General features: G+C 39.4%; 1 protein-coding gene across 1 annotated transcript; it reads right to left on the bottom strand.

The window, feature by feature from the left end:
• Positions 1-2,194: 2,194 nt before the first annotated feature.
• Positions 2,195-20,653, bottom strand: CLEC6A (C-type lectin domain containing 6A; the record flags this gene model as incomplete). The annotated part of the gene is made up of 8 exons (XM_080705002.1): positions 2,195-2,339; positions 4,455-4,570; positions 7,423-7,574; positions 10,783-10,884; positions 12,462-12,551; positions 13,636-13,654; positions 16,370-16,479; positions 20,572-20,653. 8 exons carry the CDS (start codon positions 20,651-20,653, stop codon positions 2,195-2,197), a joined length of 816 nt encoding a protein of 271 aa, XP_080561128.1.
• Between the last annotated feature and the right edge of the window lie 6,745 nt (positions 20,654-27,398).

The following is a 27,398-nucleotide window of genomic DNA, read 5'->3' on the forward strand; positions in this document are numbered from 1 at the left end:
TCTCTGTTTTTAAAGCATAATCCATTACTGAAGCATGGACAACCACGTTGAAATATTGGACAAAAGCATACAATCTGATGCTAATAGAATAGGTGGTAAAACAGCACAGCCTGAATGTTTCAAAATTCTTTTTGGCCCCCCTGTGCAATATCCCTTCCTCTAGTGTCTGGGCAGGACCTCTCTAGAATGAGGAGGGTCTGTGACCTACCTGTTAGATAAAAGTAAATTGGAGAACTTACTTATGGCCAGCTCTAAGACAAAAAGGTGGGAAAATATTATAGTTTCTGTGACCTGCCTTGGGAATAGAAATTCTAGTTTCTATGGCCTGCCTTAGGAAAGAAGTTATGAACCAGGAACTGTTGGTGAAAATAAAACATATATAATATATCACGATAACTCACATATTAATCATAATTTCAGATAGATCTCACACTATTGACCATCACACCGTTTGATGCACTTGTTTTATTTTTGTTTTGTGTTTATTATATGAAAATCATGTCCAACTGAAAAATTAGATATTTGTCTATCACAAGCCCATGGACTCCTCCAAACCCCACCCTCTCTACCATCATTGACCTTCCTGTTTATCAAACCATTTTTCCCAGAGGAAAAAAAACACCATATATGTCTAAGAAATATATTATGCAGAAGGTCTCCTGGTTAAAGTTTTCCCCAGAGAGGCTGAGATCATAGCTCAGTGGTACAGCATTTGCCTAGCATGTGAAAGACCCCTGGTTTGAGCCCCAACACCACACAGAAAAAAATTTTCTCACTGAATAATTCTCTATTTTAATATCCACATATCATAAACCTTAGTTCTCTCTTAGGATATCTTTTGTTGGGTGGTATTTTTATGGGAAAATGTACATTTATGTACTTTCTGAAACAGTTGTACCAAGGTAAACTCAAATTCACAATGTATAAAGGATACAGTTGGCCTACATTTCCTCCAACCTTGGTATTACCTCTTTCTAAATTTTTGCCTTGATATAAATGGGTACATTGTTCATTAGCATGGTCTTGACTTGCATTTTTCATATTACAGGGAATCTAAACTTCTCCATAAAACATGTTTATTGAATATATTATTCCTTCTTTTATTAAGTGTTTGTTCAAATACTTTGTCCATATTTTTCTTAATTGATTATGACAGTCATTTATATATTCTTAATATTAATACTGTGTTAGTTATAAGCATTTGAAATATTTTCTACCCATTCTTTTTTTTTTCATTTTTCTTATAGTGCTTTAATAAGCAAAAATACAAAATTTAGTGAGGAATTTTTAGTTATATTCCACCTCAATACACTTTTTTGAAGCTGTGCTGTGACAGTAAGCCTCCAAGATATTCCCCAATGATTCCCATCTTTTGTTACTTAAACTTTGGGGTATTCCTTGCTTTAGTCAATCAATTTTGGCCTATGTGACTCGTCAAATGCAGTAAAAGTAATGGTGTGTAATTTCTAAGGCCAGATCATTAAAGAAATTGCTGATTTCACTCATTATCTTCCAGGTCATTTACTCTACTGAAAGGTAACCACCATACTGTGATAACATATAAAAGGTCTAATAGAAATTGTGCCTCCTAGCAATAGCCAAGTTTCCAGGTATGTCAGTAGCCTCCGAGGAAAATCCCTCAACTCTTATCATCTCCAGATTACCAAGGTTCTAGTCCCAGTCTTCTCCAAAGAGATTTTATGGTATTTTAAGGAAGAAAGGTCATAATTTTCAGATGATACTGCCTTATTAACTCCTAACAGATAAAGAGTACAGTCTCTGGACCATGGAGTTTTTATTGAAGGTAGAATAAAGACAGGAAAGAAAAGAATGACTAAACAGAACAAAGAAAAGGAGGGCTCATTCTATCATTAGTGCACAAGAAGAAACTAGAAAAGGAATATCAAGAGAAAAAAGCAGCTGTGTATTTCCACCAATCTTTATTACACAGGATTGCACATCACAAGAAATTATCATTATGATAGAGCTGAACTTTTCACACTCCCCATCCTGTTTTTTGTTCTTTACTTTGAAACAGGGTCTCACTGAGGAGCTGAGGGCCTCACTAAGTAGCTGAGGCTGGCTGCAAACCTGCAATCTCCCTGTCTCGGCTTCCCAAGTACTGAGATGACAAGCGTGACCACCACACCCAGCTAGGTCTGAACTTTAAAGGTGTCAGTGAGTAAAGTTCCACTCATAGGTAAATCTTCTTCATCTCACATATTGAGTTCCTATTGGTATCACAGAAAACGTCATTCCAGCCCCACGCTCCAGGAGTCCAGAAAACTATTGAAGCACACTGCTCTGCTGAAAAATTGGGCTCCTTCTCGTGCCAAAATCTAAAGAGAAACAAAAGGTAGAATTTCTTTAATAAATGCATAGAGACTGATTAGAAAGTGTATAGGTTTGGAGATGAGTAAAACAGGTTGGAGAGTAAGAGAAAAGTCTAACAATTTCTTCCCTTTCTCACATTACCCTCCTCAAAAAACGAATGTAGTAGGAACATTTTTCACATGCTTCTCTAACATTTTCCTGGGGGTGGGGGGAAGTGTGATGACATCCTGTACTCTTGTATCTTACAACACAATCTGAGGTTTACTTCCTCTTCTTTACAGTCATTATCCAACCTAACTCAACGTTAGAGTTTGGGTTTTGGAATGTCTCCCAAAAGGCTGTGTTGAAAGCATGTCCCCAATGCAATGATATTCAGAGGTAAAATAATAGAATCAGGGCTCTAATCTCATCCAGCGATAAACCCACTGAATAATTAATAACTCGAGTTATTTTTCTGGGTGATAACTTAGGCAGGTGTGGCACTGTTGGAGGAAATAGATAGGTCACTAGAGGAAGTATTTCTGTTCCTAGTCACATGCTATCAATCTTTTTGCTTCCAGCGGCCACTGAGTTGAAGTTGGTTTTCCTCTCTCATCCTGTGCCAACATGATGTCTGCCTTAGAGTTGACTAACCATGGACTGTACCTTTGAAACTGTGAGACAAACAAGCTTCTTCCTTGATATACTTTGGTGACAGTGATGGAAAAGAGATTAAAACAGTTATTTAAAAATTTCTAGCCGGGCGTGGCGGTGCATGCTTGTAATCCCAGTACTTGGGAGGCTGAGACAGGAGGATTGCAGGTTTGAGAACAGCCTCACCTACTTAGTGAGGCCCTCTGCAACTTAGTGAGACCCTGTTTCAAAATACAGAATAAAAAATAGGGCTGGGGCCTGGCGTGGTAGTGCGCGCTTGTAATCCCCGTGCTTGGGAGGCAGAGACAGGAGGATCGCGCAGGTTCGAAGCCAGCCTCGCTGGCTGAAGAGACCCTGTTTCCAAATAAAAATATAAAATAGGTCTGGGAGTGTAGTCCGAAGGTAGAAGGCTTTCCGGGAACCCCAGTACCACCAAAAACAAAAAAAGAAAAAAGAAAATGGGGCTGGGGGTATTGCTTGGAGGAGAATGCCTCTGGGTTCAAACCCTGACACCAGAAAAAAAAATTATTTTCTTTTTTCCTGGCACATGATAGAGGCTGCCTTCTTACATACATATACTCTTAAATTTTTCTGGTCTCATAAAACTTGCCTTAAATAAGAATCAGGGTACCAGAGTCTGAAGATAAAAAGTTACATTGACTCCAGAAAATATAATGTGGGATAGAGATGAAGGGTTGGGCATTATTTTTTTTTAATTACAAGGCTTGGTTTTACTACAAATTCAATTTTATCTTATTTCTACCTCCATGCTACCCCCACAGCCCTATTTTTTATTCTTTATTTTGAAACAGGGGCTCACTGAGTTATAAAGGGCCTAAGTAGCTGAGGCTGTCTGTGAACTATGATCCTTTTGTCTCTGCCTCCCAAATACTGGGATTACAAGCATGCACCACCACTCCTGGCTCCAATTTTATCTTGATCAAGTACTTTAATCTTCTCATGTATTACATTTCTCATTTATAAAAAGAAAATCATAGCATAGGTTCCTAAATAGCTCACAAGATAGTATGAGAATAATGTCAAATATAAGTAAAATTCTTTTTAAAGGACACAAAGACAACTATTACTACATAATTATTTTACTAGATTTATACATTTTTCTGACTCAGATATTTTATTTACTAGAGATTAATTTGTCTACTTATGTTTACAGGCAGAAAAAATACAAAATGGCTAAGAGCATCATCTTTGAAATAAATATAAAGTTGAAACCCATTTTCTCATTTTACTAGTTGACTTGTCTTAGGCAAATTATTCAACTTTTCATCTGTAAAATGAGTGCTAAAACAGAGAATTTTTTATAAAAATCTAATTGGATGATGCATGCTGTAAAAGTTTAATATTTTTTAGATTCCATTATCATCATTATAGTTCTTAATATTAGTAGTAACTGTCAACAGAATTTCTCTAGATTTTTTTTTACATACAGAAGGCCCTATTGTTCACTAACCTAGGTGTGCACTCACCTGACATTTTTCTCAAAAGGCGTATGATCAATCCATTGCCAATTGTTATTACCTTGCGGATCAGAGAGCCCCAGAAAATAAGAAAATGTCTTATTCAATTGCTGGACAATGAAATTCTGCATGGAAAAGAAAAAAGAATCATAGATTTTGGAATTTCCATATTGAGCAAGGTAAGTATCAGTTCGTTTATTAATATAAACAAACTTTATATCCTTAAAAGTTATATATGAGAAAAAAATACAAGATGCAAAGAATAGCCACATGATAGCACACTAACCAAAAGAAACACCATTTAAAGGGGAGAAAGTTCTAAACCACAAATTCCCACTATTCAATATTTTCTTTACCAAGAGGCATAATTGCTTTTAAGTATCCATATGTCCTATTTTGTACATACGAACATTTTTTATGGTACTGGGGGTGGAACCCAGGGGCTTTCTACCTCCGGAATATACTCCCAGACCTATTTTATACTTTATTGAGAAACAAGTTGCTGAGAGCCTCACTAAATAACTGAGGCTGGCTTTGAACCTGTGTGATCCTCCTGTCTCAGCCGCCCAAGCACGGGAATTACAAGCATATGCCACTACGCCTGGCTCGAGAGGAAAGATTTGTGCTGTAAAAACTATAAAACGTTAATAAAGGAAATCAAAGAAGACAGATAAATAGAAAGGCATTCCATGTTCATGAATTTAAATGGAGTTAAAACATCATACTACCAAAACCAATCTGTAGATTCAATGTGATTCCTACTAAACTCAAATGCCATATTTTACAGAAATAGAAAAAAATTCTAGTATTTATAAGGAAACTCAAGGGATCCCCAAAGGCCAAAACAACCTTGAAAAGGAAGAACAAAGTGAGAAGCCTTATACTTTCTGATTTCAAAACATATTCCCAAGCTACAATAATCAAAACAGTGTGATACTAGCTTAATGACAGACATGCAGATTAATGGAACACAATAGAGAGACCAGAAATCAACCTTTAAATATATGGTCAAATGATTTTGAACAAGGTGCCAAGACTATACAATGGAGAAAGGACATGTTCTTTAAAAAATGTGCTCTGGACACTGGATAGAAAGAGTGAAGTTGGGCCCTTAACCTTATACCATATACAAAAGTTAACTCAATTATATTTCAAAGACATAAATGAAAGATATGAAACAATTATATTTCAAAGATGTAAAGGAAAGATATGAAACTGTAAAATTCCTAGAAGAAAACATGAGAGAAAAGCTTCATGACATTGGAATTGGTGATGTATTCTGAAATATGATACCAAAAGCACTGGCCAAAAAGCAAAAATATGCCAAATAGTACTATATCAACCCCAAAAGTTTCTTCACAGCAAAGGACATGAAAAAACAGCCTGTGGAATGGGAAAAAATATTGGAAGACTCTGTATCTGATTTAAAGGGCTAATATCCAAAATATATAAAGAACACCTACAACTCAACAATAGCAAAAGAACCCAATTTAAAATAAATAATTTAAGTCTCCATCAACAGATGAGTGGATTGCAAAATTATGGGAAATACACACAATGGAATTCTACTCAGCCATAAAGAAGAACAAAATCATGTCATTCCCAAGAAGATGGAAAGACCCGGAGAACATTATGTTAAGTGAGATCAGCCAAGCACAGAAAGAGAAGGGACATATGTTTTCTCTAATATGCCCAAATTAGGGAGTACTGGGGATATCAGTGGGACTCGAGATAATGGAGGGGAAACCTCACCAAGGCTAGAATGGAAGGGTAGGAGAGGAAGAAGGCTGAGGTTGATTATTGGAGAAGCTACATTTGAATATGTGTGAAAGTATGAATGTAGCATGGTCAACCTGGACACTCATTGTTGGGAGTGTAGGGGTAGTGAGGAGGTAGAGGGCACCAAACATTGTCTGAATGTAAGCCATCTTCAGTATGATCCACATAAAATAAAATAAATTAAATAACCTAATTTAAAAGATTCAAATAGACCTTCCTCAAAAGAAACTATACAGATGGCCATCAAATATTATAAAACTGTGCTCAACACCACTAATCATGAAAAGAATGCAAATTAAAATCACAATGAGATCTCACCTATCACCCATTAGGATTACCAATATGAAAAAATTGGAAGTAATAAATGTTGGGACGGATGTGGACAAATGAAACCCACATGCACTCTTAACAGTGTAAAATTAGGCAGCCACTAAAACATCATGAAGGTTCCCCCAAAAATCGAAAATAGAATTGCCATATGATCCAGCTATCCCAGGCGGGATCTCAAAGAAATAATAGCATAACCATATTCATTGAAGCATTATTTGCAATAGCTATGAAGGTGAAGCAATCCACATGGTAAAAAAAAAATGAAAGAATAAAAGGGAAAGTGGTATTTTAAGTGTTCTGAACATCCACACAGACACACACACACAAGAGGTAACTGTATGAGGCAGTGAATATGTTAGTTTTCTTGATCTTAGCAATTGCTTCATAATGTATACAAATATCCAATCATCACATTGCACACCTTAGATATATTTTTTTTCTGTCAAGCACAACATGATAAAGCCAGAAAAATATGAAACAAAACAGTGGTATACACATACAATCGCATGTTTAAAATGAAAGCCTTAAAAGTGAAAAAAAAATCTGACTCATGTTGTATCATGGATGAACCATGAGGACATTATATTAAATGAAATAAGACAATCATAAAAAAAAAGAAATCTGTGATTCTGCTGACATGAGTCATCTAAGAAACAGAAAACGGAAGGACCAAGAATGATTGTCAGTGGCTTTGTGTGCTGGGAAGTGGGCAGGTAGAAAGTTTCAGTTTTGCAAGAGGAAAATTCTAGGAATCAGTTGTACCATATGAACCTACGAAACATGAGCAGTGTGCAGTTAAAAACGGTTGTTAGTAAATTTTGTTATATGTTTTCCAACAATTAAAAACTTTTGGATGAAAGATAAATACCTGCTCTGCTTCTGTATTGATCACCACCAAATGTGCCCCCATTTCAACACATTTCTGCTCACTCTTATACCAAAAATTCTTTTCAGTAGAAATGAAATAGCAGCTGGAACCAAATGACTTCCAAGTACTTGGGCAGCACCCCCAGACTTTTTCTGTGTTGCATGAAAGAGAAGAGTGATTGCAAGATGACGTAAGTAAAATTCAAGTAACACATAATTCTATACACATAAAATTCCAAGGATCTTTGGTTGCTTTTAGAATTGGCCTCTTAATTCAAGTATTTACTGTTCTCTGAATTATGCCATTTATGGTCATAGAATTGATGCTAAGTAAACATTCTTTAGCATTAAACCCTCAGTACTTACTAGGATTAGCCTGAAGTCTTTGGGATTTTTTTTTCAAAAAGTCACTATTGAGTTATGGTTTTCTATTGTTTAGTTTTTTTGGTTGTTTGGTTGGTTGGTTGGTTGGTTGGTTGGTTGGTTGGTTGGTTGGTTTTTGTTGTTCTATGTCCCTTACACGTTAAAAGCACCAAGTCCTCTTGGAGTTTGAAATGATTAACAAAGGTGAATCTGGAAACGCAGTTCTGTTCAATAATATTGAACAAGCCATTGTGTTTGTTTGTTTGTTTGTTTGTTTGTTTGTTTGTTTTATTGGGGATGGAACCCAGGGGCATTCTACCTCAGAGCAACACCCCTAGCCTTATTTTTTATTCTTTATATTGAAATAGGGTCTCATTGAGTTGCAAAGGGCCTCACTAAGTAGCTGAGGCTGGCTTCGAACCTGCGCAATCCTCCTGTCTCAGCCTCCCAAATGCTTGGATTACAAGTGTGCACCACGACACCTGGCTGAACAACCCACTGTTTTTAAAATGAAAATTATAACCTTCAGAACTATGCTTTATTAGAATTCTGGCTCTAGTATTTATTATACATATCCTTAATAAAGTAACATAACATTCTTTTTTTCCCTTTTTTGGTGCTGGGGATAAAACCCAGGATCTTACACATACTATACAGGGCCTCTACTACTGAGCTACACCCCAAATTGTTCAACATAACTTCTTTCAGTTATTTTATCTTTAATATAGGAGTAATAATAGTGTCAACCTCATTGAGATATTTAATTATATATGTATACAGTATTTTTAAAGCTGTTTAGCTCAGAATAGTTGCTCAATAAATGCTAATTATTACCAAATTCTGTACAATATCAAGCAGTTAAAGTCTTAATTGTTGATTCTCTCCTTTCCCCTTAGAGGCAGAAGGCTTGCCTAGCATGCACAAGACACTAGGCTTGATCCTCAGCACAATTAATTAATTAATTAATTAATGGTATTATAATATCCATGGTCTTCTAGAGCTTATTTTTATGTTACTCTGATTTCCTCATATTATTTTACATAGACCTTTTTTAATCGTGTTATGTTGTTTTATATATTAAGTCGTGAAAACAATCTATAGGCTTATTCTTTATTTTTAGTATTAATAGACCACATCTATGGCAGTTTAATACTGGCTGCTTTTAGACATATATCTTCATTATTCATTTCATTTATCATTAATTTCTGATTTTTACAATATTACACAAAGTATAGTAACATTGATTTATAACCTAAATATCTGTGAGGATTGGCTTTGTCAATTAAGTTATATATGACAAACATTTTTTGCAAGTCAATTGTGTTAAATAAGAGCTTCAAAGTTCACCAAAAACAATCCTGAAAGCTGGGGGGCTGGGCATGTAACTCAGGAGGCTGAGTTTGCCTAGGTTTAACAAGGTCCTGCCAAGAAAAAAAGTAAAGAAATCTATAATTCACACAAGCATTTGTCAAAGGGAATATTGACATTAATATTTTTATTTTTCAATCGTTCCTGAGAGTAATGAACAAATCATTTGATAAGCTTTATTAAACTATTTCTTTTATATACCCCCAAAACTGAGAGAGAAAATAAACTGGAAAGAACGCTGTTAAAAATTTTGAGCGTTTTAATTTGCTGAAATAGTGCTATAAAACTAATTTTGTCTTATTGCATAGGCTCATCTGCAAGTGGAATTAGTTGTATGGAACCATCTGGTTGGCCATAATTATAAACTGGATATATTCAAGGACTACATTTACAAATGGAAGAAGAGTTAATTTTATTCACCTCCATTTCTATTACCTTGTGAAGGCTTAATATAAAGATGTCCCTTGCTGCTTTCCAAGAAGATATTTTTATTACAGGAGTGCCTTTTAAATGTGGAAGCAAGGCTTTCTTGTAGAATTCTCTTTTCCTCACCAAAAGAGTAAATCCCACAAGTGCTTCACCAAAGACTCTCAATGGGCAAAGAAACCATAGGTCAGAGAGGGCAGAGAAATAAATCATCCACGCATTTCCAGGCAGCCTAGTCTTGACAAATACCAAAAATGAGAATGAGAGAATTCCGGCATCTCAAAGAAATGCAAAGAAGCTTCTGCCCTGTCTTTATCTCCTACAGATTTTTTATAAAAAAGCAGAGTCGTGAATTAGTTGGTCCTTGGGTAGCAAGACTTTGATACAAGCCTAGATTACATTTCTTTTCTTGGGAAGATTAAGGTTGTAAAGACCACAATAGACACTCACCTTGCCTCTCTCTGTTGTTTTGTTGTTATTGTTTTGTGTTTTAGCCATAGTGTGAAGCAGACCATAATTTCTGAACTCAACTTTCCCAATTCTCAACATTTAATGTAACCAGGGGTGTGCTTTGGAGTGGGGGGCAGTCTCCACCTTAGACTATTATTTGACCAGTAATAAAGCTGGTACTTGGAATGAAGATGGATATTACTAATTGGTAAACTTAAATATCAAAGATTTTAGACATTTTAACATTTGCTGAAGGGTAAGGATAATGTGAAAACCGTGAGCATTCCTATCAATAATTTCCAGAGGTGACTTGAGAAAGCTGTATATGTGGATGTTGCTAAGACATAATTATATTTAAAGCCTGATATGGAGCTGGGCGTGGTGGTGCACGTTTGTAATCCCCGCGCTTGGGAGGCTGAGACAGGAGGATCGTGCAGGTTCGAAGCCAGCCTCGCTGGCTTAAGAGACCCTGTTTCCAAATAAAATATAAAATAGGTCTGGGAGTATAGCCCGGAGGTAGAAGTCCCCTGGGTTCCATCCCCAGTACCACCAACAAATTAAAAAAAATAAAAAAATAAAGCCTGATATGGGCATGTAAGTTTAGGGAAATATTGAAGATGCCAAGCAGAAATTTTTTATCATAAACACACACGCACACACACACACACACACACACACACTAAAATACAGTCTTGATCTCAGTCCCGACGTCTCTCTGAAAAAAAAAGTCTAGGCAAACATTAGAAATCTTTACCTGTCACCCTTGTTCCTTCACTGAAGCAGGTTAGACCTGAATGATATGTGTGTAGTTCCGACAGCCTTTTGTCAGATTTCGCACTTGTAAAATGATAAATCACTGTGAAGGAAAGAAAGGATAAGTATCCACCCATCCCTTTGCTATAGAACCCCCTGCCCTGTCTCTGTGCCAAGCCGGCTTACCTCCTACCCTCATCACTCTCTTTCTGCAAACCCAAGAAAGCCCATACTGAATTACTGCTTTCTTATATTCATTTATTTTATTAGTTTGTTTATATGTCTCCCCACTTATTTTTGTCTCTTTCCCTGTTAATCACAAAAGCCTGGATATCTATTGACTCATTGGATGAACAATCTCCTTGCTTTCAATAACCTTGCAGAAATCACACCACAGGTTTTGTGGGTGTTATCTAAACATTTTAGATTATACATAAGTATAGATGAGCATATGGGATAAACAACAACAAATGGGAGATTTTAAACACTTAGTGTTATTTTAAATATCTCAAATGAAAGTTAACTTCTTCTAAGCATGGTAGTACATGCCTATAATCCCAGTACTTGGGAGGCTGAAACAGGAGGATAACCAGCTTGGGACCAGCCCCAGCAACTTAGCAAGATTCTTAGAATTCAGTGAGCCTCTCTTTCAAAATATCCCTATTTTAGCCAGGCGTGGTGGCGCACGCTTGTAATCCCCGCGCTTGGGAGGCTGAGACAGGAGGATCGCACAGGTTTGAAGCCAGCCTCAGCTACTTAGTGAGGCTTTCAGAAACTTAGTGAGACCCTGTTTCCAAATAAAATATAAAAAAGGTCTGGGAGTAGAGCCCGGAGGTAGAAAGCCTCTGGGTTCCACCCCCAGCACCACCAAAAAAAAATATATATATCCCTATTTTATTCTTTTTTTTGTGTGTATGTGGTACTGGGGTTCCTGGAAACCCCTCTACCTCCGGGCTACACTCCCAGACCTATTTTTATATTTTTTATTTGGAAACAGGGTCTCTTGAACCAGCGAGGCTGGCTTCGAACCTGCGCGATCCTCCTGTCTCAGCCTCCCAAGCGCGGAGATTACAAGCGTGAGCCACCGTTCCCAGCTCAATTATTTTTTAATTGTTCTAATTTCTGTAATAGAAATTTTCTATACCAAAAGGCATTCAGTACCATTTCTTCAATGCTATTTTATCTGAAGTTTATAGAAGTGTAAAACCTAATTCTAAATTCCCATGTCATTTACAGAGGGAAATACACCTAGTGATAATTACATGTGTGTGTACAGCACTTTGACTCTCACTATGATGTATAATTACAATGCACCAATAAGAAAATAAAATAATTGCTGTGTTGAGTTTTTATAAAATGCAGTTAAAGTTGCACTCCCACGGCAGGGATTTTGTGCTTAGGAAAAACATGACGTCTAGTGATGGTACTTTAACAGTAGCCACAAAAAAAAGGCATACCGTGTCACGTTATGATTCCAAAATGCTAAGGAAACCGGTCAAGTCAATGTAGAAGACTCATTTGGCAAAAGGTGAAGAAAGACCAGAAAAAGGAGGAGGAGAAACCGAGAAAAGCAAGCTATTCCCAGTAAGAGCCAATCTCTTGATGAGATGAAGGAGGACGTAAGTCAGGGAATTTCAATATAACTTGAGAAAAGAGGAGGCACCTCAGTGAAGGACTCACCCACACAGCTCACAATGAAACAGACACTGAGCAGCGCGATGCAAACGATGGTCACCACCCAGAGCCTCAGGGTCCAGCAGGCGCTCTTCTCTGTCAGATCAGCAAGACAGTGCAAAGCTCTCAGAACAAATAACCAGGCGGGAGCTCTAAATCCCAAAGCAATCTGGACGATATCACATCGCACAACTCTCATTTCCATCTCCTTATTCTTTTCCCTTAAATATTACACTCTTCCACTGATGCCCCGTCTTTCTCCAGGTACCACTATTCTCTCCCCCTCTTCACCTTCCTGTGTTGATCTTTGGTCTCTTATTCTTTCAAGTGCTTCTGGCTCTGAAGCATTACTCTTGCCTTCCAACTCCTACCAGTCTACTTTCTTGGTCCAGTCTGTATCCTTCCATCTGTCCATAATCTATCTCCGGGTGACTTAACCATGCCCTAATATATTTCTACCTACCTCTTTGGGATGGAGGAAATGAATGCTCACCTTGATCTTGAAGTTGCCTTTCTTGACCCATCATGTGGGATCTGTGTGTTCAGAATGTCTAGAAACCTCTCGTACGTCTCCCTGAAGATGTTACTCAGAGACCTGGCTTCATTCAAAGAGGATAGAGCTCAGCGGTCAACTCTCACATGCTCTGATATGACTAAGACTTCTAATCCTAAGTATACAAAGAAGAACTAGTGTTTCCAGTGATTTAAAGACAAGGGAAAAACAAAAGAGGAAATTGAGAAACATCCCCAAAACTCTTCCTGAAATCCTTGACATTCATTTCAGATCCTTACTTTAGTTCCTAACATGAAATTTCTCCCTGTGATTTTTATGCATTCTGGCACACAAAAGAGAAAATTTCATATGTCCCAAAAGAAAGTTATTTTTAAGTCTTAGTTAAATTAAGTGCTCCCTAACAAAGGTTTATACTGGTTTCTTCTTTCATGTAAGGCTTACATCATGTGATGTAAGAGCTGGGCATGTCCTGGGAGAATCTGACCCTTGCCCTTTAACTTAGAAAGAGGCCCATGCCCAACTCTCTGGTGCCAGGCAAACTAGGACCAGGTCATCAACAACTCATCAGTTTCATAGGACTTGTCATTTAATTAGAGAATAAAGATCCTGCTGCTCTTGTAGAAATTATAATCCCTGAGGTTAAAAATTTTACTAAGTATTGGGTACCTAGACCATCCTTCTCAGTCTAGTGTGACAGAGGGTGATTAAACACTACTGGAATACAATAAGATATACATATACATATATAATTGTAGAAGATATATATGTATATCTTATTGTAGAAGACATATATATGTCTTCATCCTCAGTTCTTGGCTCGAAGCTTCTAAAACCTTTGAAACTCTCTGGTAAGCAGAAATATCCTCTGTGACAATATTTGAGTTTTCCTCCAATTCCCCAAGTAGCTCCAGAGCAATAAGTATAAAAGGAACCACTTTTGTGTTTCATAACAAGTCCCTTTCAACCATACCTGAGTTTATGCTGAAGAGGTGGCTACTCATTGTTCCAAGAGAGACTCCAAATGGGGGGTGCTTGCAACAGGGACCAATCATGTGATTAGAGAGAACCTTCAGTCTCACCTTTGTGGAGAGAGAAAAAGGTAGAGCCTGAGTTTAATCACCAGTGGCCAATAACATAAAAAGCCTGACCATAGTGGGATTGTACAGTAGAACAACCACTGTGGGAATCAGTATGAAAGTTTCTCAGAAGACTAGGAAGGGGACCACTCTAGGACTCAGCTATATCACTTCTCGGTGTCTTTTATAAAGAATTAAAATCAGGATACTATCGTGAAACATACACATCCATGTTTATAGCAGCACAATTCACAATGGCCAAATTATGGAACCAGCCTAGGTGCTCATCAGCAGATGAACTATCAAATGTGGTATTACACACAATGAAATTTTACTCAGTCACAAAGAACAACAAAACTATGCCATTTTCAGGAAAATAAATGAAACTGGAGAATATTATGTTAAGTGAGATCAGGCAGTCTCTGAAAGCTGAGGGTTATATATTTTTTTCTCATATGCAGAAGATAGAAAACAGAAAACAAAAGGGACTTTGGGTAAATGAGGATGGAGACCAGTAGATAGTGAAGGGGATTGGGAGGGAGCTGAGGAGGGGACAAGAGGAAATGATGACGGAAACACTTCACATAATGCCGTGTTCATATGTGAAGGTATCACAATCAATCTCACTAATGTGTACAAGGACACGGTGCACAACGGGGCGGGATCTGGAGACAAATACACCAAATGCTATGTGCGTGTATATTGGTATCACTTTGAATCTATGATATAGAATTACAATGCACCAATAAAAATACAATTTAAAAAAAAACAGTCTAACTACGGGGTTGAACTCAACAGGATTTTTTAAGTGACAGGATACATATAACTCTAGCTAATGATAAAATCAACTTTGAGAAACAGAATAAATGCCCAGAAAATTTCTTCCATGATTAAGAGTCAATCATAAAGGGAGAAGAGAAAAGTAGTCACAGGACATGACTATCTGTTTCCAGTTCCCCTCAGAGATGAAGAAACACAAACTGAAATATTGCATCACCTAACTGTGCAGGATGAGAAAAAAAAAATAGCCTCAGCTAGAAACAGGGAAAGCAAGTTAAAGACCTCTTGACCTGTCTCTAATCTCTGCTCCTTTCATTGCTTTCTGGTCTCAACCATTAGCAACCTTGTGCTTTATTCTCCTGGATTTCTTTAGTTCTTTTTGTCCTTACGAATTTCTAGATTAGAGTGGCGTGCCTTTGAAGGAAGAATGTGAGCTGAGAAGGTAGGAACAAAGGCAAAAAGAAAATATACTAACTGGGCACAGTGGCACATGCCTATGATCTCAGTCCTTGGGAGGTGGATACAGTAGGATCACAGGTTTGAGACCAGCCTCGGCAACTTAGCGATACTCTCAGAAACCTAGTGAGACCCTGCGTCAAAAAAAGTAAAAATAAAAAAGGCTAGGAGTGTAACTCTCCAGTAGAATTCCACTGGGTTCAACCCCCAGTACCACAAAAAAGAAGAGAGATAATAAAATAATATATAATATAAAGCATAATAAAATCTATTATTTAATAGATTTTAAAAATTTAAAAATCAGAGGAAGAGCAGAATGTGGGTAGGCTCGAGTCAGATTTGCAGATAAATGTAAAATATTTTAATTTGTCCATGAAATAATACTAACAAGAAGATAATGACAACTAGGGGTTAAATATAAAAGCATACATAGACCATCAAATAGAAATAAAGAGAATATTGTTTTTCTTGCCTTGGTCTTTTTTACAAGAGACGTGCTGCTTTCTATTACCACTGGCTGATAAGGAAGTCCTTATAAACCATTCTTGGAACTATCCTCTGTTCCCAGGATTATGTCAAGATCCTTGGAATTACCACATCACAAGAAATTGAAGGAAGAAACATGTCTGATTGCTGTTTATGGTTCCACTCTGAAAAATCTGTGTACTGTATGATCTCACTATACAATGAACTATAAAAGAAACAGAGAAACTATAAAAAGACCAGTGGTTGTCATGAGCTATGGGGAAAGGGATGAATAGGTGGATACACAGAGAATTTGAAGGATACTAAATCTGTCCTCTATGATACTGTGAAGAGGATCCCTTCTGTTCCTATGCATATATTCAAGGAAAATAAACACATATTTACATAAAGAGGCGTGTAAAGAAATGTTGATAGCATCTCTATCCATAATAGCTAAACTATTAGAAAGAATTGAAAGGTTACCATTAGGAGAGTACATAAACAAATAATATTTCAAGAATATAATTTCACAATAAAATTGAATGTACCCTGAAAAAGCAGAAAATAGTGAAGGAATCCCACAAACATACTGAGAAAAGGTGGGTAGAAATAAAACAGCATACCTTATTGTTCAAGTTATATGGAATTTTAAAGCTGGCAAAAACATCTGTGTTGACATTGGCATTCCCAGAATGGAGGCACAGGGTTTTGTTATAGGTGATGAAAAGGTGTACTATCGGGGAAGATGGCGACCGAGAAAAGCGGGGCTTAAGAGTCCCGCTAACAACCAATCTCCATTACCACAAAAAGAGTGCCTTTCATAGCCAGAAAACACCATCACCAGAAAAACAAAAAAAACCACCAGGCTCCAGAGAGAAAGCGGACTGAGAACAGAGCTCAGGGCCACAGAGGAGACACACGCGCCCGAGGACGCGGCAGCAGCACCATACTGCCGGCGGCAGCGGCGAACTCAACGGACGGCTACAGCAAGCCAGGTGAGCCGCTGCGGAACAGCCAGGCGGGATCTTTCGGCGCAGACAGCATTTAAAGCTCCCAGTGGCTGAGCTCAGCACACGCTGCAGGGATTCAGAGTGGAAATCAAAACCAGAGAAGAAAAAATACGCCAGCCTCATGGCCGAGGGCGTGGCAGAGGCGCCATATTGCCACCGGCGGCGGCAGCAGCAGTGAATTCACCGAGTCCAGTACAGCTACATCTGCGTACTCAAGAACAGTGAGTCAAATTGCGGGCCACAGAGGAGAAATCGCAGTATTGGGCCTCCTGGGACTTGACCCAGTGAGGGAGGGGTGGTGGCAGAGATATCACACCATAGGAGAACGTGCAACCTGGCACCCCCCCATAGTTTAAAGCAGCCTCTATCGACTCCCTGGGTCGGAGACTCTGTGATACAACCCAGTAAAGGAGTAGTGGGGTCTGAGATAATACAGACTCGAGATCCAGAGCACCTTAAGTGAAGCCATAGTGACCCAAGGGAAGAACCCAGAGAAGGCACAAACCTCCGAAATCATGGGAAAGAGGAATAACACTGGAGTAATGAATGTGCACAACCCCACAACATCAGAAACTGATAAAACAGAAAATCAGAGATTTCTAGAAGATCAAATCAGGAAAATAACTGTAGAAATAATAGAGGTGCTTCGAAAAGAACTCAGAGAGAGCCAAAAAGAGATAAAGGATGCAATTAATGAAGTAAAGGCCTCAATTCAAAGCACAAACAACCGATTAGACCACATGGAGAACAGAATCTCGCTCTTAGAAGATGAGCAATCCAAAAATGAATGCATAGTTTCTAATCTAGAAAATAATATCCAACAGCAGGAATCTGACATTGAAGAAATATGGGCCCATCTTAAGAGAGCTAACCTAAGAATAATTGGAATAGAGGAGGGAAAAGAAAGTGATACCAAAGGGATCAACAATCTCTTCAAGGAAGTAATAGCAGAAAATTTTCCAAATATAGAGCAAGAGGTTGATACAAAGGTCCAGGAAACTTATAGAACTCCCTTTAGACAGGATCGGAGAAGAGGATCCCCACGCCATATAATTGTCAAAATGACCAATGTGGAAGCCAAGCAGAGAATCTTAAAGGCAACAAAAACAAAGGGCCAACTGACATTCAGAGGCAAACCAATTAGAATCACTCCAGACTTCCCAAACCAAGTCATGAGAGCCAGAAGGGCTTGGAGTAACATATTCCAAACTCTGAAAGAAAACAACTTCCAGCCAAAAATTTCCTATCCAGCAAAACTTTCTATCAAATTAGATGGAGAAATAAGAAGCTTCCATGACAAACAGAAACTGAAGGAATTTATGTCTTCAAAACCAGCGCTAGAGAAAATACTCAAAGAGATTAACTACAAAGAAGAAATAGGTAACACTCACCAGAACCAGAGAAACAAGAGTTTCCATCCAACAGACAACTAAGATTGGTTATCTGTGGAGATTCATTATTTATGTTAGTCTTTTACCTATCTCTAAGTTGTATTGTTTGCCTTTATTGTTGTTAATTTTTAGGATTTCTAGTTGGAATATTAATATACCTTCAGATATAGCATTTGGAAATATTTTATCCAATTTTATTAGTAACTTTTAACTCTGTTTACATTGTCTTTGGATATACAATATTTTCTTTTATTTTTTAGGGAGTTTGTATATTCTTCTGTTGCCTGTGCCATTGAAATCATATCCAAGAAATCACTGCCAATTTCAATGTTGTGAGGTTTTATGACCCAGATTTTCTCCTAAAAGTTTATAGTCTTATGATTTATATTTAGGTCTTTTATCTATTTTGTTTTAATACTTGTATATGCGATTAGGTAAAGGTCCAATTTTATTCTTTTCCATGTAATTATTATTTTTCAACAATATTTAGTTAAAAGATTATTATTTCCACTACCGAATGTTCGTGGAAACCTTGTCAAAAATAACTTGACAATATAGGGAAGAATTTAGCTCTAGGCATGTATTTAACTCCAATGGTCTATATATCTGCCTTTAGAACAGTACTACACTGTTTCAATTATTGTAGCTTTATATGGTTTGAAATCAGAAAATATATATCTGCTAGCTTTGTTCCTTTTCAAGATCGTTTTGGGTATCTAGAATTCATATTCCATATTAGGATAGATTTTTTTCTGAAAAATAAATATATAAATATATGATAGTTTCACCTAAAAAAACAGAAAAAAATATGCTCTAGTAAGAAAGAAAGCAAAAAGAAATATTGAAATGCTATCTTTAAATCATCAAACGCTTGGTATCAGACAAATGAAACTGTTATGTGAGATTAACATTTTTAATTTTGGATAAATTGCTATAATACTAGATGTCAACCACTAAGCCAAGCATGGGAAGGAGGGATGGGGAGAGAATGGGGTGGGGATCGGGTGGGGGCTGACTGGGCGATGTGTGCATGTATGTCTACAAAAGTTTGTATCCCACTATGATGTATGAATACAGTGCACCAATAAAATAAAATTAAAAAATAAAAAAAAAAAAAAGAAAAGGTGTACTATCAATTAGCATAGTTGGTTACAGGTTGGATACATTTGTGAAAATCATTGAACAGTATTCTGAAAATGTGTGCCTTTTACTGTAGATATACTATACCTCAATGAAAACTAGTCACTAAAGTAACATATGTCCTTATCTCTCTCTCTCTCTCTCTCTCTCTCTCTCTCTCTCTCTCTCTCTCTCTCTCTCTCTCTTTATCTCTATCTCATTTTCCACGGCTACGCCCCAACCTAAGCTCTGCATAAATATCACCTGGCCTAACTTGGACTAAAACCTTCAAAACAATGAGTAAATAAATCTTTCTTCCTCTCACTGGTGGTCATCAGGTACTTGGACTCAGCACTGAGAAGGCTGGCTGAAACACCAGCCTTTTAACTTTGCTTTTTGCTTACAATTCTTCATCATCAATCTATTTTCACACAAATAAATATGCACCTTTCTATAAGCTAAGATTGACTATCAATTCACTGTTTAAAATTCTTTAATAGTTCACCCTGACTGTGACACTTGGCAAAAAATGGCCTCAATTTTCAACCCTCCCTGTATTATTCACATCCCTTCAAAATGGGACTACAGCTTTTCCGGGAGAGAGGGGAAGGAGGGGGAGAGAGAATGTCACTTTCTCCACAACTTCAATTTAGGCTACCTTTATGACCTCTTTTGGCTAATAGAATATACAAATGCAGCTGTGCTAGACCCACATTGAGACCGCAAAAGCTTTGGCGTGGTTCCACCTCAGTCCAGAAATCTGCAACAGGCCACGTGAACAAACCCAGCCAGGCTGATGAGCAATGGCAGAAGTGTGGCCAAACTGCCCCTGCAGCTCCAGCTCATCCTCTTCCTCAGAAGCCGGAGTGCTAAAGATTGGTTCCTACTACATGTACATGAAAGACCTTGGCTAGGACCAGAGGACCCCCCCCCCCCAATTGAGGCTGGTCTACTTTGCCAAGCCACAGAAGCACGAGATGAATGTGCACAGAAGCTGTAATCCACCACATCATGGGCTGGTTTTCTAAGCAAGAAAAGATACTTGATGAAATAACCCTTAGGGAAAAGCAAACCCTTTATAATGGTACATGACACTCTGGGATCTGAGTCCTGTTCACGTCTGCCACCTACAGCTCCATTTCATAGTTCTTAACAGAGCACTTTGCGTTCCAATCCTGCATATTGTTATTTCCCCAAATGGCTCCATTCTGGCCTAAGTCTGTGCCGTTCTGAGTACACTCAACTCCGCATCTCCACCTGCACCAGGTGGCCTGTTGCAGCCTCCTGTGCTCACATCTTAGCTACGTGCTTCCTGAGCAGTGCCATAGCACAGCTTCCTTGACTGGTCTCTAAATTCCTTGAGGCCGGGTGCTCCTTCTGGGCTCATTGTCTAGTGCCGTGTATGACATGTAGTAATGGTCGTGAATAACCATTGAGTGGCCAAATAAATAAATGAAACATCCACCCAAACATATACTGATATATGACTTCTAGATTTTGATGCAATCTGATAGCTAAGTTGTCCAGATAACAACTCGCTTGCAGTATATTGACTTTAAAGATGTCACACAGCCTTTGACAGGACAGAAATAATTAGAAGCAAATTCATTCAAGAACTCTTCCTAGAATATATCTTCCCATCTTCTGCCTCACTATTCACCCCGGAATATAAACTAAATAGACCTAATAGACATATACAGGATATTTCAACCAGCAATAGCTGAGTACGCATTCTTCTCAGCTGCCCATGGAACTTTCTTCAATATAGATCACGTGCTGCACTGACGCCCTCTGCACCATGCTCCTCCGCTGGGCCAGCCTACTCCACCCCACCGTGTGGACACCACCCTCACCGTGTTGATGTCTCACACGTGCTGAGCCTCCTCTGCGGGAATACCCTTTTTGTTCTGCTTGTACTTGTGTTGGGACTGCAGCCCCGTTGTGTTAGGAATGGGGGATAGGTTACTCAAAGACCAAAGAAAAACCAAAGTCAGCATGGAAGGCATAAGGTTTACTGAGAAGGGTTTCCCAGGGAAGAGGCAACAGGCTGGACAACTGGCGCCTCTGTACCTCGTGCTTCTTGGCCAGACGGTGCCTCCGTGCCTCGTGGTGAATTTCCTAGTGACGGCGGATGGACACCTTGCACGCATCTTCTCCATGTTGCCCTCAGTTCCACACCAATCGCCCTGAGGAGCTCATAAATTAAATTACAGAAGCAGTGACATCACTGCTGAATCTGTCTTTATCCCAGTTCCTGGGAGGTAGCCTCTAACTATTAAGAATTTCCTGAGAATCAGGAGTGTCTTTGTTATTCATGTTATCAGGATATTTTATGCTACTGAGGTCTGTCATGATGGGCCCATACCACATGATCCCCATGTACCAAAATTACCAAAAAAAGATATTTTAGGCAGGCATGATAGTGATCGCCTATAATCCCAGCTACCCCAAAGGCAGAGGCAGGGGGACTGTAAGTTGGAGGCCTGCTTGGGAGACCCTGTTTCAAAATAAATATTAAAAGGGGCTGGGGTATAGCTCAGTGGTAGAGCTCTCAACTAGCACATGCCAGGCCCTGCGTTCAATCCTCAGCTCAAAGAAATAAGGGGGAAAAAAGAAGAAGAGTTGTTTTTGGTGGGGGATTTTTTGGCGGTACTGGAGATGGGAACCAGGGACATTCTATCTTCAAGATACACCCCCAGGCCTATTTTTTATTCTTTATTTTGAAACAGGATCTCACTGAGTTGCAAAGGGCCTCAAAGTATCTGAGGTTGTCCACGAACCAGGATCCTCCTGTCTCAGCCTCCTGAATGCTGGGATTACATGAGTGTACCACCATGCCTGGCTGAGTTAAGTTTTAATGCATAGCATGTAAATAAATAATTTCAACAGTGAAAGAGCCACAATACCAAGCTATAGTTTATGCAGCTGTGGCAAAAAAACAGAAGAGACCATTTCTGTTTGAGCAAATGAGGAGATGGTCTACAAGGGATGAATAACACAAAAAACACAGAAATGAGATTCTCTGCAACTATCACAAAGCATATAAGGAATTTATGAGTCAGGTAGTAATGTGGGGCTGAAGACCAGACCGTGCAAAGGCACCAAGGATCAAGTAGAACCCATGTAATTAATTCACTATGGTGGAACGTCAAGATGAACGTGGCGACTTCCTTCTTGAGGAAGGTGCTAGTGGGCCACAGTCAGTCCATCCATCGCTATATCTGAGACCAACACAGTGACCCTTCAGGTACAGGTGGTGGCCATCCATGAACCTCTCTCTGCCTCTGTTCCCAAGCCTATAGGCTGTAGATGGCGACACCACCTAGCTTGGAGGCTGTGTGAACTCTGAATGAGGCCACCCTTAGCTAGTGCCTAGCAAATGACCACTGTCAGGAAAACCAGGGTGAGAGGGCGTGGGTTTGGAGCTTTTTCATAGTATGAAAAGCTCGTAACACAAAGCAATTAGAGGGGTGCAGCAGGATTGCCAAGACACAATGGAGGATGTGGTCCTCTAAGGCCACCAGGTTACCCACAGTCCGTCCCCAGCGTCCTCCCAGGAGGCTCCTCCTACTTCATGGCCCAGGCAGGGGCGCCCACCTCAGGGCCACTGCGGGTCATTTTGCCCTGAAGCCTACCAGACACGACACACCCTGAGAGCCACAGTGAGGGCTGCCACCTTCAGCTATAGCCCGAGGGCAGCAGCAGAGAGCAGCTGGAGCCCGACATGCACCAGGGCCAGTTCTAGGCACATTCATTTTTAATTGAATTATACATTTTTATATTGATTTGTAGAATTTTTAAAATTTATTCTTGGTTTGTGGACAGCTTCAGCTACTTAATGAGGCCCTTTGCAACTCAGTGAGAACTTGTTTCAAAATAAAGAATAAAATAAATAGGGCTGAGGATGTAGCTCAGAGGTAGAATGCCCCTGGGCTCCATCACCAGTATGCAAAACAAATTTACTTTTATTCAGTAAATACATTTATTGTTTAAAGAATAGAATTATCAGCCGGGCGTGGTGGTGCACGCTTGTAATCCCAGGACTTGGGAGGCTGAGATAGGAGGCTCACACAGGTTTGAAGTCTGCCTCAGCTACTTAGTGAGGCTCTCAGCAACCTAGTGAGACCCTGTTTCCAAATAAAATGTAAAAATAGGTTTGGGACAGTAGGCTGGAGGTAGAAAGCTTCTGGGTTCCATCCCCATTACCACAAAAAATAATAATAATAAAATAGGGCTGTGGATATATCTCAGAGGTAGAATGCCCCTGGGTTCAACCCCCACAAACATTAATAATAATAATAATAATAATAATAATAATTAATAATAATAATGATAATTAATAATAACAACAACATTAACAACAAGGAAAGGCTACTTTAAGAACAAAGAGATTTAAAAAACTGTCACATTGAAATTTAAATATAAAATTTTATTTCTCAGTTATGTATCAATAGAATCAAAGAGGATGGGGACACGTAGGTACAAGAACCACATCATGAAATGATATCAGTGACTACACCCTTAGCAAGCAGATAGAAATCAGCAGACAGCTTCACATGCCTCTCGTGTATGCACAGAAAGAGGTCTCCAAGAAGCTCTCTGGCACATGGAAATGCTCCTCTTATAAATGAGAAAAGCAATGAATAAACTAGCAAATATGTGGACAGACTGACTTAAGTAGCAATTGGTCCATAGAATTCCTAAATCCTAAGGAGTCTCTTACGTAGAGAACTCCTTGGCCACCTTATCATAGTGAATGCCAACAATCCCATGTCCATGACGAAGGCTTGGTTTATAGGTAGACCTTCTTCATCTCACAAATTGATGATTGAGATTCATGACAGAAAGCATCATTCCAGCCCCATGCACCTCGATGTGTAGGATAATTTAGTATAACACAACGCGAATTCATATCACTCGGCTCACCAATATGCCAGAATCTGAAAGGGAGAAAAAAAAAAGATGAAGGTATACTTCCAGCACTGCTCTAAAGAGGGTTAGAGACAGAAAGGGTGGGTGGGAGACTTTGTAGAAGTCAGGGGCAAATGCACGCAAATTCCCTTCCCCACGTCTCATGCAGTTTCTCCTCCACCTACACCTCTGGCGTTCCCCTTGAAACCTTCTGGAAACCTGCGCCCTCCCCTCAGAGTCTCTCACTTTACTGTATTAAATGTCCTTCCATCCGGTACCCAAGGACTCTGCCTCCCTGAGCATCCTCTGCCCAGAGCACTGTCCACCCATGGGCTTCCTTACATGATGAAAGATGTCTCCCCGGTACCAGCACCAGTACAATTTTTCCCTTTTTCTCATGAAATGACTTTGGAGTCTAAAGAAGCAGGTAAATTCTCTAAACCTTCTACTTATTCCTGTGATCTTAGATAAGTCACTTAATTTCCTTCATTCTCCATTTTTCCACTTAAAACTGGAACACTACATATTTCACGCAATGGATGGTAATACCAAGCCACGCACAGTGGTGCACGCTTGTAATTCCAGTACTTGGGAGGCTGAGACGGAGGATCACAGGTGTGTGGAAGCCTCAGCTACTTAGTGAGACCCTGTTTCAAAACAAGGAATAAAGAATAAGGCTGGGAGTGTAGCTCAGAGGTAGAATGCCCCTGGGTTCAATCCACAGAACCACAAAAAAATAAATAAATAAAAGATGGTAACATGATATACTGAAGAAGTTTTAAAGACTTTTTATATATATAAAGACTATATATATATATGTATATATATATACATATATATAGCTGTAAGAGTATTAGGATCTATAATTTTTGCTGTATAAGAAGTTTTAAATCATAATAATCTGTAGTTCTCATAATTGGTATGAATTTTTACTGTAGAGAATGAGGGGGTTTTTTTGTGTGTGGGTCTGGGGATGGAACGCAGGGGCATTCGACCCCCAAGCTACACCCCCTGCTCTATTTTTTTATTCCTTATTTTGAAACAGGGTCTCACTGAGTTGCAAAGGGCCTTGCTAAGTAGCTGAGGCTGTCCGCGAACTGCAATCCTCCTGTCTCAGCCTTCCAAATGCTGGGATTACAGGCGTGCGCCACCATGGAGAATGAGAGGTTAACCCAAAGTAGAATGCACCTGAATTTGAGCACTATTGTTAGTGAACTACGCTTAAATTATCTACTCAATTTCTTCATCCCTATAGTAGGAGAAATAACGATGCCTGTCTCATATGTTTTTGGTGATGATTAAATTATACGATAAAATGTGTAACCCAGTACCCTACAGTTAGAACAAGAGTGAGCTGTTTTGGTCTCATACGTGAGAGGTGGAACATGAATTATCTCCATAATCAAGACCCAGGATTCCTGCATCTCGTTCCGTACTCACGCGGCACTTTGATTGTACGGTGTCTGATCCACCCATCGCCAATGGTTCTGACCGTCTGGGTCAAACAGCCCTATGAAATAAGCAATATTTTTTTGCAAATTCTTGATGATGAATTCCTAAGGGGAAAAAAAGATGTTATAACTTTAAAGTACTCAGCTTGAACTGAATTCATTGTTTAGATTTTTTTCTCCCAAGTACTGGAATTACAAGCAGCGCCACCACGGCCGGCTATGGAAGTAGTTTTTGTCCATGATCATAACAAATTCTCATCTGAGACTCGCTTCCCCTGTTCTTCACTACAAGGGGGCATTCTACAAAGTTGTGCATGAGAACAATTTGTTACAGATGTGATCATTCTCCTTGACAGATTCCTCCATTTCATCCCTGATTGATGATTAGGATTCTTCATGATTTAACTTTATTTCCCTATTGCACTTAACGCCCTTTCCGTCAGGTAATAAATTATAAAACATCTACATATTAAAATAACGAACCCATCTTCCAGGCAGAAATAGTTTCACCCTTCCACTCACCCCCGATGTGATACATTTTAATGCCACAATTCCTCCCGGGGTAGGTTAGTTCCACTGAGGCAGAAACTGGGTGTGGGATGTGGGGCTGAGGGCGCCCTTCCTGGCTATCTTGTGCAAAGCCTCCTGCCACAGCACCAGTATCCCAGAGCTACAAGAACACCTCCTCCTGAGCACAGGGGATGCACAACAGACACACAGGCTGGTGACTCCATCACCTCTTGGAAGTACCTGCTCCTCCCGGGTGTCGATCACCACCAGGTGAGCCGCCATTCCAGAGCAGTTCTCCTCACTCTCGTTCCAAGTCCTTGAGTCAGTGGGAAAATAGTAGCAGCTGGACCTAAACGACTTCCAATCCCGTGGACAACAGCTCCAGACTCCCTCTTTATTGGGAGGAAGCGCATTTAAGTGCCATATAAGAATACCCATCTTCAAGCCGGGCATGATGGCGCATGCTTGTAATTCCCATGCTTGGGAGGCAGAGACATGAGGATTGCGCAGGTCGAAACCAGCCGTGCTGGCATAAGAGACCCTGTTTCAAAAAAAAAAAAAATATATATATATATATAGTAGGTCTGGGAGTGTAGCCTGGAGGTAGAAGGGCTTCCAGGAACCCCAGTACTACAAAAAAAAATACTACCCATCTTCACCCAGATGTAGCTAGGAGCCCCCACCCCACAGTGAAACGGAGCCAAGTCCACCTGACCAGGCAGTGATGTGCTGGGGTTCCTCTATCCTGCTATTGTGCTATCAGCAAAAGCCAGCCGAAACATAAGATTAAGCCTGGTATGGCAGTGCACGCTTGTAATCTCAGCATTCAGGAGGCTAAGACAGGAGGATTGTGGTTTTACAGACAGCCTCAGCTACTTAGTGAGGCCCTTTGCAAATCAGTGAGACCCTGTTTCAAAATAAAGAATGATAAGCCGGGTGTGCACGCTTGTAATCCCAGCATTTGAGAGGCTGAGACTGAAGTATCATGGTTTGCGGACAGCCTCAGCTACTTAGTGAGGCCCTCTGCAACTTAGTGAGACCCTGTTTCAAAAAAATAAAGAATAAAAGTAGAGCAGGGGCTGCTGCTCAGAGGTCGAATGCCCTTGGGTTCCATCCCCAGACCCAAGGAAGGAAGGAAGGAAGGAAGGAAGGGAGGGAGGGCTGGGGTATAGCTCAAAGTTAAAATGCCCCTTGGTTCCATACCCATAAATAAATAAATAAGATTAGTATAAGATTCTGAGAACATAGTACATGTGTCCA

This window comes from Muscardinus avellanarius (genome assembly GCF_963383645.1).
Source record: "Muscardinus avellanarius genome assembly, chromosome: 11".
In the NCBI taxonomy this organism is placed as follows: Eukaryota; Metazoa; Chordata; class Mammalia; order Rodentia; family Gliridae; genus Muscardinus; species Muscardinus avellanarius.